At 40.4% G+C, this 18,857-nt stretch overlaps 1 protein-coding gene and 1 long non-coding RNA gene across 3 annotated transcripts in view; both read left to right on the top strand.

The window, feature by feature from the left end:
• The window catches only part of DMGDH (dimethylglycine dehydrogenase), an 89,980-nt gene that overhangs the window by 19,271 nt on the left and 51,852 nt on the right, over positions 1–18,857 (top strand). For both annotated transcript variants that reach the window (XM_054032038.1, XM_054032039.1), the window contains exons 3-5: positions 12,770–12,868; positions 16,374–16,538; positions 18,061–18,265. In XM_054032038.1, coding sequence (XP_053888013.1) covers positions 12,770–12,868; positions 16,374–16,538; positions 18,061–18,265 — 469 coding nt within the window. The remainder of the gene's footprint in view (positions 1–12,769; positions 12,869–16,373; positions 16,539–18,060; positions 18,266–18,857) is intronic.
• LOC128839232 (uncharacterized) lies at positions 2,716–7,531 on the top strand. Its single transcript, XR_008445387.1, has 2 exons — positions 2,716–5,922; positions 6,895–7,531. It is a non-coding gene; the product is annotated as an uncharacterized LOC128839232 (long non-coding RNA).

Below are 18,857 nucleotides of genomic sequence, written 5' to 3'. Positions count from 1 at the left end.
AACCCATCGAGCACAATTTGAACTTGTCTTGCAAGTCCACTAATTCAAGGATTTATGGAATTCAAAATTGAAATATCTTGTCACTGAATTTGAAAATCTGGAAGAGAGAAATCCACCCTGGGGCTACAACACAAGTGGTCTGAAATGGACGACCTTAAATGGCAAGACCAGATTATATTCGATGTTTGGAATTGTCTACCGGATACATACAGTCAGCTGAAGAAATACGCATTTGGGCTTCTCTCAATCTTCAGTTCAACATACTTCTGTGAACAAGTGTTTTCCAACATGAATTTAATCAAAAACAAACTGAGGAACCAACTGCAAGATGTTAGTCTTGAGTCCTGCTTGAAAATGAAAATCACGGCATATTCACCAAACATTGAGCAACTCTCTAAAGATGTCCAACAACAGAAGTTGCATTAAAAGTATTGGCAAGCAGTAACAACTTTAATATGTTCAATTATTATTAGTTGACACATTCTAATTCTACAAGTAGCTTCGCATGTATGCAACTCTCGAAATATTTTGGTCAAAGACAAAAACAAAAAAATGGCTCTTCTTCTTTGAAAGGTTACCGACCCCTGCTCTAGCCAATTGAGCCACCGTCGCCAGGTCCTCTCCAAGCTCCTAAATGTTTTTACACACAATGTACCTGTGACTCATCTTTGTACATCCCTCCATTTGAATTGTTTGTCTCGTAGTCAGGGTCCAGAGTCTCAAACAAAACCTAGGTCAACGATTTGGCTTTGTGTTTCTCCTCCGCATTGTCCTTGTGATCACATTCAGCAGCAGCAATCTCTGTTGCCCTGTTCCCAAGACAAGTCTCAAACTCCTATGTGTCAACAGTATATTTGTTTCTTTAGTTCCCATAACTTCACCTGTATGATGTCTCTTCATGAGCTGCTTGTTCTGGAGCTTTTAGGCACTTCCATCTTTAATCAACAGGTCTGTACCAGCTCATCCTCTTTTAGGCCGCAGCTGTGTGATATTCTTAGCCAATAGTTTAGGACTAATGTTTCAAAAGTCCATTGGTCTGTCTCTCTAAGCATGGAGGAACTTCTGTTTAAGGGCATAAGATGATAGGGGCTATTGAACCCTGAGCTTTGTATTAGTTTTATATCTTTCCTGAGGTAGTTCTCTTACAAAATTAAAACTCAGATCAAAACAAGTGATATGATAAATAGGTAGTCTAATTTAAAAAGGTTAATGTTTTTCCCTATGATCTAAGTGTGTGAAAATTGAAAAAAAAAATTTGTAATTAGATCTTAAAAAACTATAGACTTACTTCGACTGTAATCTGCTTTGGGCTGGACAGGCTAAAATCTGGCCTCTCTGGTATTCACAAACAAGGCAAAAGAAAACCCTCTGCATTTCCTTGCTAGCCATAGTGTAAATGCTGGGATTCAGCACAGAATTAGTGACTGCCCTGGCAATGAACCGATCAGCCTTGCATAAAATGGCACACTCTTTTACTTTGTGGTCTATATCTATGAGCAACTGAATAAACAGTGGAGACGGTCAGGCGATGAATACACCAACTACAATCACAAATATCCTAAGCAGTACCATGGATCTCTTTGAGTTATGCTTTACAACTACTAGACTTTACGCGTGTGTAAATATGTACATAAAGGATGATTGTCACCAAAATAGTAATAAAGATACTTATGTAAAATACAACCTGTTTCTTGGAATAAAGAGGCAAAATTATTGAGCATGCGTATGTTGTGGGTTCGTCCCTTTGAGCTCAGTGCTGGTCACACACAGGCCAGGCTCTGAAAGCTCCAATCACTTGCATTCTGTTTTGATGTTTTATTTCTCTCCATCCTTTCCTTGGATAATGGCGCCAAAGACTCAGCAGGAGGTGGGAGTGCAGGAAAGGGCAGCGAGACTCAGGAAGAGAAACGTACAATGAATGTTCACAGCCCCCATCCTCACTTCACACCCTCCACAGCTGGGAAGTGGGGTGGGGTCTCTCTCAGTGGGAGCTGCCACTGGGCAGGTACTTCCCAGGAGAAGCCCACTCTGATAATACCCAGTCCCACTGATCACTGTTCCCACCGGCTTCTGTGGGCCTGATCCAACTCCAATTAAGTGGTACTTGGGGAATGTGGCTGCTGTTTGATTGAAGGAGACGGGCCAAGGATTTGTAAAGGTAAATTCTATTTTTAAGCAATCTAGCTGATTCAAATGAAACCCTAGAACACAGTGCATGAGCCACGAATAGATGTTATTCTAGGACCTGCTGTTACATGCATCTGAGTCCCAGTTGAGTTGTCAAAGCCCTACTCTGCATCCCCAAGGTGTTAAGATCGAAGCTGGTGTTTCATTGCTAATTATTAATTTGTGTTCTTGCCAAGACCTCCCTTTTGGGGGGATTCCACCCACAGACTATGCAATGAGACATTGGAGATTAGAACCCCATATTCATTACTGCAGGGCTTCCCTTCCGGCAGTGTTTCTGGGATGTGTCTTGCACTGAAAGACCCTTCTTCAGGGTCCCACAAGTTCAGTGCTGGCAAGGTACCCAGGGAAACCAAGATAAGCCAACATGTTCCAATAAGTAGGAAAGCCCTGTACTTTGTATGTGCATCATAAGGCCTCCTTTTAATCAGACCTCTCTATGGCTATTGGTAGCAAACTAAAAGTGGAAGCTCCTAGGGCTACAGACATACTGCCTTCCCTAATAAACCAGATCATGTGGAACAGGCTCAAAGTTTTCTTTCCAGACATAAGAATATTTACTTTGTAAACTATTCCAGTTAACAAATCACAAATTGCCAATAAAAAAGTACACATGGTTGTGAAATTTGTTATTTTTCCAAGGGCGATCAATACCATCAAGTCCACCAGAACTATGAGATTACGTATAATCAACAATACAACTTTTTAACGTCTATACAATCAGTTGCCTTTTCTCTTAGAATAAATTTTTGTATATAGTATCAGAAAGCCATTTCCTTGAGGGATGAAAATAGGCACTTCCATCTTTAATCAACAGGTCTGTTCAAATGGCTCATCCTCTTTTATGCAATGGTTGTGTAATACTTTCTTAGCCAATAATCTAGGGTTGATACTTCAAAATACCATTAGCCTCTCTTCTTAGGTAGAGGAGAAACTTCTCTCTGTGTATATTGTGGTGAGGGGGTTGTCAAAAGGGAAGTAGGTTGCACCCTTAGTATTGAATTATACTGTTGTTAGGTTACAGTTTATCAACAAGAAAAGGCATATGGATGGCCTGTTCCCCTTGTGTTTGTGTATGTGTGTTTAGGAATATAGGCAGTAGGTCATGTGGGCCATAGCAAAGTAGCCCCTGCACCCTTCTTAAATTGTGCCCTCTCTCATTTTGGTTGTGCCTTTTAATTTCACCCAGGCACTCTGCGATAGGGCTCTAGATGTCATAACACCTCTATTTTCAGTAATTTCTCACTATTTAATGCTGTAAAACATCAAGGGTTACAACTTGTATACAACTAAAATGTAAAGTGTTATCTGAAAACAGAAAAATACTTCTTTAGGGCCCTTTGAATATAATGATAAACAAAAACAAAAAAAAAATGTAATTGTTGCTTTGCTTGTGCTGCTACAAAATATCTCCATGCCTGTAGCCCCTCAAAATGTTTTTGTTAATCTTATTTTATTTACTGTTTCTGATAGTCCATTGTATGGGGGGAAATAATACCTCATAAAGTTTCTGTATAACAAATGCTTGCCCATGCTAAAGCATGATAGCCGACAAAGAATGGCTACCTACAAAACTATTTCACTAAAAAAGATGTCTGTTATCACTATTCCTTTGAAATCCAGAACAGCTCTCTATGGCTATCTGTAGTATATGGTCTGTAGTACATGGTAAACTTTTAAAAGTTTATTTGATAAGATTAAAAACTGTATGTTTAGCAAAAGAACATGATAGTTTTATATTGGGGGGGAATCAGGAAAGGAGGAGGAAGTGGGCTTGGAGCTGTTTCTTCAGATTACCATGTCAGAGGCTGTAGGCTTATCTGTGAACTTCATGCAGTGACAAAGCTATGGCTTTTGTCTTTTTAAATTTTTTATTTTTTTTATCATAAAACCCGTCTGTTGTGGGTTTTGTACTGTATCCTAAATTTTAAAGCTTTCTTTACAGCTTATACGTAGAACAGGTTTTGTTTGTTTCTTTTTCTTGCACTTTTAAAATTCGTTCTGTTCTTTTCCTTTTCTACAATTTTAAAACTTTCTTTCAGTCTGCCTTTCTCTCTCAAATCTGCTTTATTTTGTAAATTATTTTAAAAGGACTTATTCTCTGTCTACTGAACTTTATTTAAAATGTGTAAAAACCTGTTTTCTTCTGAAAATCTTCTAACCGTAACACATGAAAAAACACACAAATAGTTCTAATGCACCCAATAAAGAAAAATATTTCAAAATTTCAAAATTGCTACTGGGACAAAAGTGTACATGTCCAAAAATGTGACTGGATGGCAGGACATAAATGAAAAAAGGGTCATGGAAACTTGTGAAAATTTATATGATGAATAAAGGTACAGCAGTTAAACTACTTGCCAGCACTTTTGTCTTGATGGGTTGTAATGGAGTTGCAAGGTGAAGAATTCTGTCATAAGGGGGGGAGACAAAATGGAAGAAAAAGCTCCCACAACAGGATGATTGTCATATTGTGAAGAGTTAGTCAACAGTTCTTGCTACAATAGTACTTGATGGTATTACATTAAGACAATAAAATAGTCTGCTCCAGAATATTGTGTTGTGGTACAGGTTCAAAAGGGAATGCCTATTATGTAAAACTTCAGGGTGACATAGCTTGCCTCACGACTATAGTTGAAAAAGAGAGGGATCAAAGTTATTATTGTCAGTAGTTCTGTCTCATGTCATCTAGATATTGGCTCATATAACAACAGTTTGCCTGTAGTAATGCCACACTAGGCAACACTTAAAATATTTTATTTATTTATTTATTTTATTTAGCATGCTAAATGTTCATGACACTTACAGACAATATAGCTCCTGCCCCAAGGAGCTTACATTTTGGCCTCGTCTACACTATGAGTTTAATTCGAATTTAGCAGCGTTAAATCGAATTAACCCTGCACCGGTCCACACAACGAAGCCATTTCTTTCGAAATAAAGGGCTCTTTAAATCAATTTCTGTACTCCTTCCCAACAAGCGGAGTAGCGCCGAAATCGATGTTGTCATTTCGAATTAGGGTTAGTGTGGCCGCAATTCGATGGTATTGGCCTCCGGGAGCTATCCCACAGTGCACCATTGTGACCGCTCTGGACAGCAATCTGAACTCAGATGCACTGGCCAGGTAGACAGGAAAAGCCCCGCGAACATTTGAATTTCATTTCCTGTTTCCCCAGTAGAGAGCTCATCAGCACAAGTAACCATGCAGGCCAATAATCGAAAAAGAGCACCAGCATGGACCGTATGGGAGGTACTGGATCTGATCGCTATATGGGGAGAGGATTCAGTGCTAGCAGAACTTTGTTCGAAAAGATGAAATGCCAAAACTTTTCAAAAAATCTCCAAGGGCATGATGGAGAGAGGCCACAATAGGGACTCAGAGCAGTGCTGCATGAAAAATCAAGGAGCTCAGACAAGCCTATCAGAAAACAAAGGAGGCAAACAGTCGCTCCGGGTCAGAGCCGCAGACAGGCCGCTTGTACGCTGAGCTGCATGCAGTTCTAGGGGGGGCCGCCATCACTACCCCACCTCTGACCGTGGATTCCGAGGTGGGGGTAATCTCATCAGCCACACCTGAGGATTCTGCAGACGCGGAAGAGGAGGAGGAGGAGGAGGAGGAGCTTGCGGAGAGCACACAGCATTCCATTCTCCCCAACAGCCAGGATCTTTTTCTCAGCCTGACTGAAGTACTCTCCCAAGCCTCCCAAGCCAGGACCAAAGACCATGACCCCATGGTAGGGACCTCAGGCGAGTTTACCTTTTAAAATATAAAACATGGTTTAAAAGCAAGCGATTTTTAATGATTAATTTGCCCTGAGGACTTGGGATGCATTCGTGGCCAGTACAGCTACTGGAAAAGTCTGTTAACATGTCTGGGGATGGAGCGGAAATCCTCCAGGGACATCTCCATGAAGCTCTCCTGGAGGTACTCTGAAAGCCTTTGCAGAAGGTTTCTGGGGTGGGCTGCCTTATTTCATCCTCCACGGTAGGACACTTTACCACGCCAAGTCAGTAGCAAGTAGTCTGGAATCATTGCCGCACAAAGCATGGCAGCATATGGTCCCGGTGTTTGCTGGCATTCAAGCAACATCCGTTCTTTATCTCACTATGTAATCCTCAGGAGAGTGATATCGCTCATGGTAACCTGGTTGAAATACAGGAATTTAATTAAGGGGACAGAGGTGGCCGTTCCTACTGGGCTGTTTGCCTGTGGCTGAAAAGAAATCCTTCCCTGTAGTAAGCCAAGTGCGGGAGGGCGGGGGGGGGGATTGGCGCTGATCTTTTCACGTGTGGCTAGCAGGGATCTTCCCTGATACCTGCCACGTGGTGGGGGGAGGGATAAAGCGATCATCCCAGAGAATTGGATGGCGGGGGGAGGGTTAGTTTGTTTTCTGCTGCTGAAGGTTAACAGGAAAACCGCAGCACTCAATGAGCTTTGCTTGGTATGTGGGAAAGGAGGCGCAGAAGCCGAAAGACAATGGCTTACCATGGCCGCATGCAAGCCGAATTCTGTTGCCCGGACCTGCGTCTGTGATCTCTAGCAGCAAAGCCACAGGCACTCAATATTAAGAGGCAAAAAGCGACCTTGCACAGAAATCACATGTGCTATGTAATGTGAATAGTGTTGTTCACCGTGAAAGAGTATAAGCATTGTTCTGTAAAATGTATCTTTTAAAAAAATTCTCTCCTTTTTTCCCTCCCTCCAGCAGCTGCAAATTTTTCAAGCCTCCCTCCTCCGTCCCAAAGGCTATCTCAGATAAGGCGTTGGAAAAAGAGGATGCGAGACGAGATGTTTGCGGAAATCATGGAATCCACCCGCAATGAAAGAGCTCATCTGAATGAGTGGAAGGACACGGTTTCAAAGTATAGGAAAGATGCCAGTGAATGTGAGGACAGGAGGGACCAACGTGAGGACAGGAGGGACCAACGTGAGGAGAGGAGAGACGCTCGAGATGAGAGGTGGAAGCAGGAAGATCAGAGGAGGCAGGATGCAACGCTGGGTCTGCTGCATGAGCAAACAGACATGCTCTGGCGTCTGGAGGAGCTTCAGGAACGGCAGCAGGATCACAGACTTCCGCTGCAACCCCTGTATAACCACCCTCCCCCCTCACCATGTTCCATAGCCTCCTCATCCAGACGTGTAAGAAGGCGGAGGGGGGAGGCTCCGTGCACCTTCCCATTCCACCCCAGTGGATAGCCCAAGCAAAATGCTGTCATTATTTTAACCTTTTTTTAGTGGCCTTTTCCTTCCCTCCGATCCTCCTCCCAAACCCCACCCAGGCTACTTTCTCAGTTCTCTCCCTCTTTTTATAATCAATTAATAAAGAATACATGATTTTTAAACGATAGTGACTTTATTTCTTTTGAAAGCAAGCTGTGATCGAAGGGGGAGGGTGGGTTGCATACAGAGAATGAGTCAATAAAGGGAGTGGATTTTCATCAAGAAGAAACAAACAGAACTTTCACACGGAAGCCTGGCCAGTCATGAAACTGGTTTTCAAAGCTTCTCAGATGCGCTGCGCTTCCTGGTGTGCTCTTCTAATCGCCCTGGTGTCTGGCTGCGCGTAATCAGCAGCCAGACGATTTGCCTCAGCCTCCCACCCCGCCAAAAAGGTCTCCCCCTTACTCTCACAGAGATTGTGGAGCACACAGCAAGCAGCAATAACAATGGGGATATTGGTTTGGCTGAGGTCTGAGCGAGTCAGTAAAGTGCGACCTTTTAAATGGCCAAATGCACATTCCACCACCATTCTGCACTTGCTCAGCCTGTAGTTGAACAGCTCCTGACTCCTGTCCAGGCTGCCTGTGTATGGCTTCATGAGCCATGGCATTAAGGGGTAGGCTGGGTTCCCAAGGATAACTATAGGCATTTCAACATCCCCAACAGTTGTTTTCTGGTCCGGGAAGTAAACAGAGTAGTGTTCCTGAAGACACGAGCGTCATGAAGCCTTCCTGGCCAGCCCACGTTGATGTTGGTGAAACGTCCCCTGTGATCCACCAGTGCTTGCAACGCCATTGAAAAGTAACCCTTGCAGTTTATGTACTGGGTACCCTGGTGCTCCGATGCCAAGATAGGGATATGGGTTCCATCTATCGCCCCACCACAGTTAGGGAATCCCATTACATAAGAACATAAGAAAGGCCGTACCGGGTCAGACCAAAGGTCCATCTAGCCCAGTATCCTGTCTACCGACAGTGTCCAATGCCAGGTGCCCCAGAGGGAGTGAACCTAACAGGCAATGATCAAGTGATCTCTCTCCTGCCATCCATCTTCATCCTCTGACAGACAGAGGCTAAGGACACCATTCCTTACCCATCCTGGCTAATAGCCATTAATGGACTTAACCACCATGAATTTATCCAGTTCTCTTTTAAACCATTGCAGCAAAGCCATCCACTATGGCCTGCACATTTCCCAGAGTCACTACCTTTCGTAGCAGCAGCTCAATGATTGCTTTGGCTACTTGCATGACAGCAGCTCCCACATTAGATTTGCCCACTCCAAATTGATTCTTAACTGACCGGTAGCTGTCTGGCGTTGCAAGTTTCCACAGGGCTATCGCCACTTGCTTCTCAACTGTGAGGGCTGCTCTCATCCTGGTATTCTGGCACTTCAGGGCAGGGGAAAGCAAGTCACAAAGTTCCATGAAAGTGCCCTTACGCATGCGAAAGTTTCGCAGCCACTGGGAATCGTCCCACACTTGCAACACTATGCGGTCCCACCAGTCTGTGCTTGTTTCCCGGGCCCAGAATCGGTGTTCCACGGATAGAACCTGCCCCATCAACAACATGATCTCCAAAGCGCCGGGACCCGCGGTTTGAGAGAAGTCTGTGTCCATGTCCATGTCCATGTCCTCATGACTCTCGTTGCCACGCTGCCGTCGCCGCCTCCTCCTTGCCTCGTTTTTCTGGTCCTGGTTCAGCATAAACTGCATGATAATGGTGTTTACAATGTTTATGACTGCTGTCTTGAGCTGAGCGGGCTCCATGCTTGCCGTGGTATGACGTCTGCTGTGTTCACCCAGGAGAAAAGGCGCGAAACAGATGTCTGCCGTTGCTTTCATGGAGGGAGGGGTGAGGCTGTACCCAGAACCACCTGCAACAATATTTTTTGCCCCATCAGGCACTGGGATCTTAACCCAGAATTCCAATGGGCGGGGGAGACTGCGGGAACTATGGGATAGCTATGGGATAACTACCCACAGTGCAACGCTCCGGAAATAGACGCTAGCCCCGGTACATGGACGCACACCGCCGAATTAATGTGCTTAGTGTGGCGGCACACATTCGACTTTATATAATCTGTTTCCAAAATTCAAATTCTGTAAATTCGTATTAATCCCGTTGTGTAGACATACCCTTTAATTCAGACAACATACTGCTTCGGATTTTCTCTTTCAAAGTCCAGCCACCATTGCTAGAACTAAGAGTCACATTTTCAATCTATTGTATTTCTGCTATTTCTCAGTGCTGAAACCTGGCTTACAAGTTCTCAGCTCCGGAGCAATGTTACAAAATTTCAGATAAATTGTGTTAGCTGTTTTAGGCACAATACTGTGAAAAAAGTTGTTTGACTTTCATTTTATTTAAATAAAAACAGTTCAGAAAGCATGAATTTTACTCTAACATTAATAGGAGACACAACTGTCAGGCCAAATTCTGCTCATATTTACACTTATCTAACCAGCTTTGAAACAAGTGGTGGTTTCCTGGGTACAAATGGGAGCAAAATTGAGACTTTGAAGGATACATAGACCTCTTCAAGCCATATTCTATCCTGAAGCCCTGTGCAATCCCAAGTCATTAGGAATAAGTCAGTCTGGACAGAATCGGGCCCTTTGTTCTTAATTTGAACAGTTGTTTTCTAAAGCAGTGCTATCATGTATCATCCCAAAAATTCTTTATGTAATCTTCTTACCATGCAAAATTCAATGTAGTATGCTGTTTAATTATTATAGAATAGTTAATAGATCACAGCACAAATTAAATAAAGTCATACTAAGGTGGTCTGGTCAAATCTGTAAGGAGACGGATTGTGTGTGTATGTAATGAAAGAAATAATGCAATTTCTATCAGAATGCTGCTGTGATAATGGGTGCAGTATAAAATCCAGAATAGAACAGAACTAAAATATAAGAAACTAAACATATAAAAATTACAGAAGAATTCTATTATAAGAATGGATTTGGGCAATATCTGTTTTGATTTTTATATGCAAATAGTCACCACATCTAGATCAGCAAGGTAGTTAATTTCTCAAATCAGACATATAAAAGAACAATCTCCATCTGGCAAAGATAGATCAAACTCTTCTTGGAATTTTAATCCTAAAGGTCGGTCAGGTTATAATTGGCTCTAAATAGCACTCTTGAAACCAATAACATTCTTTATCTAAAGCCAAATAGCACTCTGAAAAGTGTGAAATTCCTTCCTACATTTAAAAAGGTCAAAGATATTACTTCCAATTTGATCCTTGTAACTAAATGCCCATGGGTATGGGTATTATTGTGTGGTGAATACATCAGAGACACTATCAAATGGTTTTGAAAAGTAATTTGTGGCCATTCAGCGATCACTACAACTGAATTTCACTGAATATAGAAGATTATTAAATACATCCAGGGGAGGAACAAAAGACTGATCAGGCAATTTTTGTACAAATAAAGGAAGACAGTACAAAGGTTATGATATGAATTGAGAGCAAGGAAAATACATGTAAATAGTTAGAGAAAAGTGAATGTTTTAAGGGTTAAGATATAATTTATTTCTTTATTCATTTTATTGAGCAAAACAGTAGATCAGACCTTGAGGACCTAATTTTTAAGAAGTGATCAAGTCATAAATTAATTGCAAAAACGGCAAAAAAATTGCACTAGGTTCTGGCTCAAAAAAGTTAAAATAAAGACATTCAGATTGTGAACAATATGGAAGATACTTATGGATCCAGGCCTGTAACAAAAATAATTCACAGTAACCACAACTGAAATATATATCTTTAGGTGGATGGTTTTAAAAGGTTAGATTGTTTTCCATGGGTCTGTTTTGGGGATAAGGGTTTATACTATTGTATAAATTTTAAAATACCAAAAAGAGAGAACCCTCATAAGGAAAATTTGGAAACTACCTTCACAGTCATTGAATACATCCCCTGTAAGGGCAGGATAAAGTCCCTAGACAGAGCATTTCTAAGTTATTGTTGAATTATTACCACATTTGATCTTAGTGATGCAATATATGCTTATGGCAAAGTATAAATTGTTTTAGGAATAGCATTAAAATTAAATTCAATACAAACAGATATTTTTAAATAAAACCAAACCCTGCTAGCCTTATTCATGTGAGTATATAGGTCCCATTGACTTGAAAAATTAAAGGCTTAAGAAAAATATACAATGCAAAATAATTAGAGATGGCAAACTGAAAAATGTCAAAACCAAAAGTAGTTTTACATATGTGCTTATTTGGCAACTGTAAAGTGAAACTGTCTGCATTCTTGAAAAAATTATAAGAGGACTTTTAGGGAGACAGGATGTAATCACCTGTATTAGGATTCAGCCAGGATACGAGTGTTTATATGCTGCCTCTTGAAAACCCCATGTCTTTTTTTATTATTTGTTTATATTTTATTGATTTTTTTTCTTCCAAAAATAAGAGAAGAACAGACAAAAAGACAAAAGAACAAAAAAGTGAAGGAACGGAAGTGAAAAAAAGGACAAAAAGTGGTAGGGATAGGAAAGGAGAGTTACATCTCAGTTTCCAGCTAGTAGAAATTATCAAAGGTTTCTAAAAAGTTAGATCAAATCTTATCAAATGTATCTGAGGTCCCTCTTCTCTGAAACATTAGCTGCTTTTTAGCTCCTAGGTCAGCCAGGTTGTTGTGCCAAGCTTCTATCCCTGGAGTCAGTCTGCTCTTTTACCTAAGCAATGCAAGTCATTTGGCTGCAAGCACTGCTCTACAGAACCAAGCTTTCCATGAGTTGGAAAGTTTTTGAGACAATGGGATATATCCCAAAACACAGTTCTGAGAAGTAATTTTTCAGGAGGGATCCATTATCATATTATTCCTCTTCCCTTCTTCTAACCAAAAGGATTATATCCTGGGATTGTCCCAAAATACAGAGACCCACATCTCCAGCAGCAGTATATTTTGGCAAGGTCCATGTACTGTAGGCTATGTGAAAGAACTACAGGATTTTTAAAAACCACAGCTAGTTGGGAATTCAGTTTTATGTCTCATCCAAAAGATTTATGTAGAAAAATGAATAGTTTAAGCAAGGAATGAAACTATGGTAGAGAACAAATACAACGGAGATATTGTGACTTGACAAACTGATGAGAGAAGACAGGTGGAAAAACATCTGTGCATAGAAGGAGAGTGCTGGTAAACTACAAAACAATTTTATTATAAACAAACAAACAAATAAATAAAAAGAATGGTTGGCTCCAGCCATGTGTTGTTTTTCTTTGTATTGACAGTTCCTTTTGAATAACATCTGGAAAAATGCTGTCTAGAAAGGGGGAAAGAAAGCAATGCATTTCCAAAAATAATCATATGTTGTTGTTTTTTGTTTCTTATTCAAGGCTGGGTTAACAACTTACTTTCATCCTGGAATAAATCTGAAGAAAATCCATTACTACAGCATCAAACTCTATGAAAAATTGGAGGAGGAAACTGGGCAGGTGAAAGTCTTAACTTCAAAAATATTAATTCAGTTCAATATTAGTCATGCTAAAAAAATTACAGGAAGATTTAGAATGGATACGTTGTGTGTCTGTGTTTGTGTGCACATGCATATAAAGGGAGCTCTCATACCACAAGGGCTCACTTTATCTGAATGTAGTTTGCCTTCTCTATGTCTATCCTACACTCATTTTCTAGCATTTAACTCCAGAATACTGTAGATGCTCCCCCACAATCCTAACTCTTAAATAGAAAACAGATTTCAAAATTTAAACACTTATTATAAGTCAGAAACCAAGCAGGCAAAGCGACTGCAGTATCATCTTTCTAGTTGAGTTAAAACAGCATTCAGGAATGAGCAATCTGACAGTTAGGCATTTCTGGTTTTAATTTAAATGGTTAGATTCTGTCCTTAATCGAGAAGATTGCTGTAGTTCATTGTATCCATTTCAGAACTGTGCTTCTCTTTGGTGACTAAATCACTTTCTCCAGCCAACATTTTCCCTCCTTCATGTTTGACACTGCAACAAAAACAGTGATTCTCACTTTGCTAATCTGCCAATTTGATAATTGTCACAAAAAACCCTGTGGCCTTACCCTACTTTTCAGCAAGATTAAAGATATTAGCAGAATGTCATAGTGAATTCTGCTATTACTAGATCTAATGCATTACATGCACTCATATACTGCGAGTATTAAAGCACAAATAGTTTAAACTAGGGCTATCACACTTAACTTACATGATTAACTGACAAAAATTTATCATGATTAAAAAAATTAATCATGATTAATCACAGTTTTAATCCATTATTAATAATAGAATACCAATCAAAATTTATTAAATATTTTTGGATTTTTTCTACATTTTCCAATATATTGATTTCAATTACAACACTGAATGCAAAGTGTATAGTTATCACTTTATATTATTATTTTTATTACAAATATTTGAACTGTAAAAATGATAAGAGAAATAGTATTTTTCAGTTCACCTCATACTAGTACTGTAGTGCAATCACTTTATGACAGTGAAACTTACAAATGTAGATTTTTTGTTGTTATATAACTGCATTCAAAAATAAAACAATGCAAAACTTTAGAGTCTATGAGTTCACTCAGTTCTACTTCTTGTTTAGCCAATTGCTCAGACAAGTTTGTTTACATTTACAGGTTTCAGAGAAGCAGCCGTGTTAGTCTGTATCTGCAAAAAGAACAGGCGTACTTGTGGCACCTTAGAGACTAACAAATTTATTTGATCATAAGCTTTTGTGGGCTACAGCCCACTTCATCAGATGCATAGAATGGACCATATAGTAAGAAGATATATATACATACAGAGAACATGAAAAAGTGGAAGTAGCCATACCAACTGTGAGAGGCTGGGGGAGGGATAGCTCAGTGGTTTGAGTATTGGCCTCCTAAACCCAGGGTTGTGAGTTCAATTCTTGAGGGGGCCACTTAAGGATCTGGGGCAAAGTCAGTACTTGCCCTGATAGTGAAGGTATGGGGCTCAACTGGACTTGTATGACCCTTCCAGTTATAGAAGATAGGATATCTCCATTATTTTTATTTTTTTTATTTTTAAAGGCTAATTAATTAAGATGAGCTATTATCAGCAGGAGAAAAAAAACTTTTGTAGTGATAATCAAGATGGCCCATTTTAGACAGTTGACAAGAAGGTGTGACGATACTTAACATGGGGAAATAGATTCAATCTGTGTAATTACCCAGCCACTCCCAGTCTCTATTCAAACCCAAGTTAATGGTATCTAGTTAATGGTATCTTCTTGTCAACTGTCTAAAATGCTGGGCCCTGATTGCACTTGCTACAGCTGTGGCTGTTTTCCCAATCAGCCCAACTTTTACAATGCCACAGCCCTCTCCCAGGGCTGTTTTAAGCCCTTCAGAGCGGGAGCAGGGTAACCACCCCGCTACACAATGTCACCTGAAAGTGAGGACAGGTATTTGCATGGCACTTTTGTAGCCGGTAGATTGAGTGTGGGGCGGGAGAGACATGCATTGTGCCTCCACTGGTCTCTCAGAAATTCCTCATGAAAGGTAATATCACTCCAAGTTGTATTAATTTTCTGCAGCCCCTTCTCTGCAGTGGAGATACCCCTTAGAGTGGGAGGATTCCTCAGTCAGTCACCAGCTCAGTAATCTTTGGTGGTGCAGCTCCAATGGTGCCTTGCTGCAACAGAATGGAGAGAACTACCAAGGATAGCGATTGCAGGGTCACAGAATCTCCATGTGGATTGCCATGGCCTCCCAGTAGTCCCTCAACCTGTTTGCTAGGGGGTTAGCTTCATTTCCTAACAGAACAATTAGAAGAAAAAATCTTTGTGATGCGGGGTGGGGGTGATCCGGCCACAGTCACTAATGTGAACAGGCACTTTCTAACTGGATATAATTATTTATACTTCATTAAAATATCTTTATTTTTTCAGTAAAGATGTGTGGTCAGTTAACTTTTTAATGTTTATTTTCTAATATCTTCAGTGATTAAAATGCTGATTCTTATCCCTTTTCACCCAAGCAATTAGCCAAATTTAGGACCCTGTGGGTTGGTTAGGAGGAGAAATTGATGATGGAATCAGGTTTCTTTGTACACTGTTAGCAAATAAATAGGACTGCATCAAAGTTCTGTTTCTTTGAACATGGCAGGAATCAGCTGCAGAGGAGAGTTTCTCTGCTCACAGCTCTAACCAAGCCCCTTTCAGTCAGCACCCAGTGCAAAAGCTCTGTCTGGGCTTTTCACAAGGCCATGTTCCCATTGCTTATTCAAGCAGTTCTTCCTTGCTGCCTTGTCTCTCATTTTCTCTGCTCTTTCTAGTTTCTCTCCCAGACATGCAAACCTTCACAAAACAGTAGCCAGTGAAACCCCTTTGCCCACGTTTGCCTTGCACATGCTCTTAATTTGGCTGGTGACATGTGCCTTGTTTGATGTGAAGGCTGCTATTGTTTCCTAAAGGAGATTAATGGCTTCTTACAACTATCTTAAATGAAGGACAGTGTTTACATCCCCTGGTTTCAGAGAAGTTTACCCCAACTCGTAATACTGATATTGAGGTGATATTTATATAAGATACTAAACATTAACTTTTAAATTTATCTGACCTATTTTTGATAATGTATAGATAAGGGAGATACAGCCCACAAAGTTGGCTCATTAATCCAATCTTAGAGGTTCAAAATTAATAGAGAATAATGAAATACGATAGAGGATCTATTTTTTTTTTTTTTTACAACTTATTTTGAAGGTAGTGTACATTTAAGTAATGTGCTCGCTCAGCTTAGGCTTTTATGTGGTAACAAATTGTTCTTTACTCCCCCCCAATTCTACATTTGGGGCCTGATCCTTCAAAGGGATTTAGGGCTTGTGGTCACCGAAGTCAATGGCAAAACTCCCATTGACTTCACTGGGGTAGGACCAGGTGGTTAGACTGGGATAAGACAAAGTTCTAATGATAACTCATTCATTTATTTTTGCTATCCATGTTTTAGGCTGTGGGATTTCATCAGCCAGGCAGCATCAGAATTGCTTCCACTCCTACTAGAGTGGATGAATTCAAGTACCAAATGACGCGAGCTGGTTGGCATCCAGCAGAGCAGTGTCTTATTGGGCCTGAGAGAATACAAGAGCTGTTTCCCATATTGAACATGGAGAAGGTAAAGAATAAAATGTTGTGAAAACAACTTTCCTTGAGGTTAAATGTTGGACTTTCAAAGATATACTGCACATCCAGGGCCTGATTCTCTTGTGCACTAAGGCCCTTAGTATAAAGGATTTCAGCTCAAGCAGTGTAAAGGGGCTTAGTGCAAATGAGAATGAGCCCCCTCCCCATGTGATTTTATTAGAGCAACGTTAACAAGATCCTCTGGGGGAGTTTCTATTGCATGGGAGAGTAAATTCGGGAAGAAAGAGAAACACGGAGCCTGTTCAGGACACAGAGCCGAGACTCAGATCCAAGTATTCTAAGAGAAAGCTCGGCAAAGGCAAATATAGTTAAGGTTGGCATACTGTTTCTGTTCTAAACCCCCTTATTTAATGGCTCAGAATTAGGCTTGGCAGAATTTTATTTTCACTTTTTTATAATTTTGCTGGATAATATGAGTGTTTATTTTTAAGCACTTTTTATTTTTATCAATTTAGATTTAAAATTTCACAGTTGCAGGAAATTGGGAGGCATCAGACAGTTGGGGGCATCTGACAGTTGGGGATGGCTGACAGCAGACACTAAGATTTTAAAAGTTACAGCTTTGTAACTGTGAAAACACAAATTGTCAACGTCACATGTCAAAATATACAAAGTAAATATCCTTAAATCAAACCCTAATAAGTTATCAAGCAGCACTTTTCTTTCTTTGCTGTCTGTACATTTCTGTTATTATCAATGGAAATATTTTTGTATGTGTATGGTGAAATCAGTGTTTACTGACATTTACTGATAAAAAATCGAATCCTCCCAAGCCTACTATAATGAAACAGTGCTGTCATGGAGTAGGATATGAGATTGATACTGGAGACCAAGAGCCAGAGTGGAGGCACAGGGATTCTGTATGGATGGCTCCCTTCAGGTACCTTGGGATTTGCACAGGTCCTAGGGATCCATTGCACTTATGAGCAAGAACTGCAGCCCATTCTGTAGAAGCAAAATCATTTTTCTAGTGGAACAATTCACAGGGAACTCTATAAGGTGAATTTTGCAAAGATTTCCTCTCATTAATTCCCTCTCTGCTAGTTTTCCCATGAGAGGGGGTTATCAGGGCCATTATTTTAATTTTTAAAACGTGGTAAATGTTTCAACAACTATCATAGATTTTCATGGGATGAGAAATGATCATACTCATTTTAAAATGTGCAAATAATCTAAACCTTCTGAATGTTACTACTTATGGTGAATAGTCTGAAACCCTTTATGAGATTTTTGGAAGACATTTGACACATTCTGTTCATTTGGGTTTCTTTCTGAAATCTTCATCCTTGGCCTCTATCTCTATAATCACAGATAGATTCTGATGCTGGAGAATCACACTTCCATAGGACAGTTACAGAATTAGCCCGTTGAAGTCTTGATAATACAATATGCTTTTAAAATTGGTTTTCAGTTGACTCAAGAAATTCAGTTTTATATGAGATGCAATGAAAGCAGCAAATTTAATTTGAATTAATCTTGTGTGATGCACTTAGGTTTTAGCTGGCCTGTATAACCCCGGAGATGGTCATATTGATCCCTATTCTCTCACTATGGCCTTGGCCGCAGGAGCCAGGAAATATGGTGCCTTGTTAAATTATCCAGTCCAAGTGACAAATCTGAGCCCTAGATCAGATGGGACCTGGGAAGTTGAAACTCCACATGGAATAATTAGAACAAACAGAATTGTGAATACAGCAGGTAAGAATTAAAAAAATACTTTGATACCTTTTAAAGTTTAAAAAATAACTGGTATAAGATCAAGTAACTCAGGCTAGGTCTACACTACCCGCCTGAATCGGCGGGTAGAAATCGACCTCTCGGGGATCGATTTATCGCGTCCCAACGGGACGCGACAATCGATCCCCGAATCGACGCTCTTACTCCACCAGCAGAGGTGGGAGTAAGCGCCGTCGACAGAAAGCCGCAGAAGTCGATTTTGCCGCCGTCCTCACAGCGGGGTAAGTCGGCTGCGATACGTCAAATTCAGCTACGCTATTCACGTAGCTGAATTTGCGTATCTTAAATCGACTCCCCCCTGTAGTGTAGATGTACCCTCAGACTAAGCAGTAGTACTCTACTATTTGTCTTGTAGTAATGTGTGCAATATGTTTTCTAGTAACTCTCTAGTTCCTGGTGAACCCATAAAACCCATGATTTGGTATCAGGCTGTCCTGATTTTTTTAATGGGCTCTTGCTTCACAATAGTATTGTGGAAACTGAGTGCTTAGTGGAAGAAATACCTTTCAATTATCCCTGCCTAGACATTATTATTATTTGTATGGAACAAAAA

The sequence above is a fragment of the Malaclemys terrapin genome, chromosome 6 (genome assembly GCF_027887155.1).
Source record: "Malaclemys terrapin pileata isolate rMalTer1 chromosome 6, rMalTer1.hap1, whole genome shotgun sequence".
Classification (NCBI taxonomy): Eukaryota; Metazoa; Chordata; order Testudines; family Emydidae; genus Malaclemys; species Malaclemys terrapin.
This window is presented reverse-complemented; position numbering and strand designations above follow the sequence as displayed.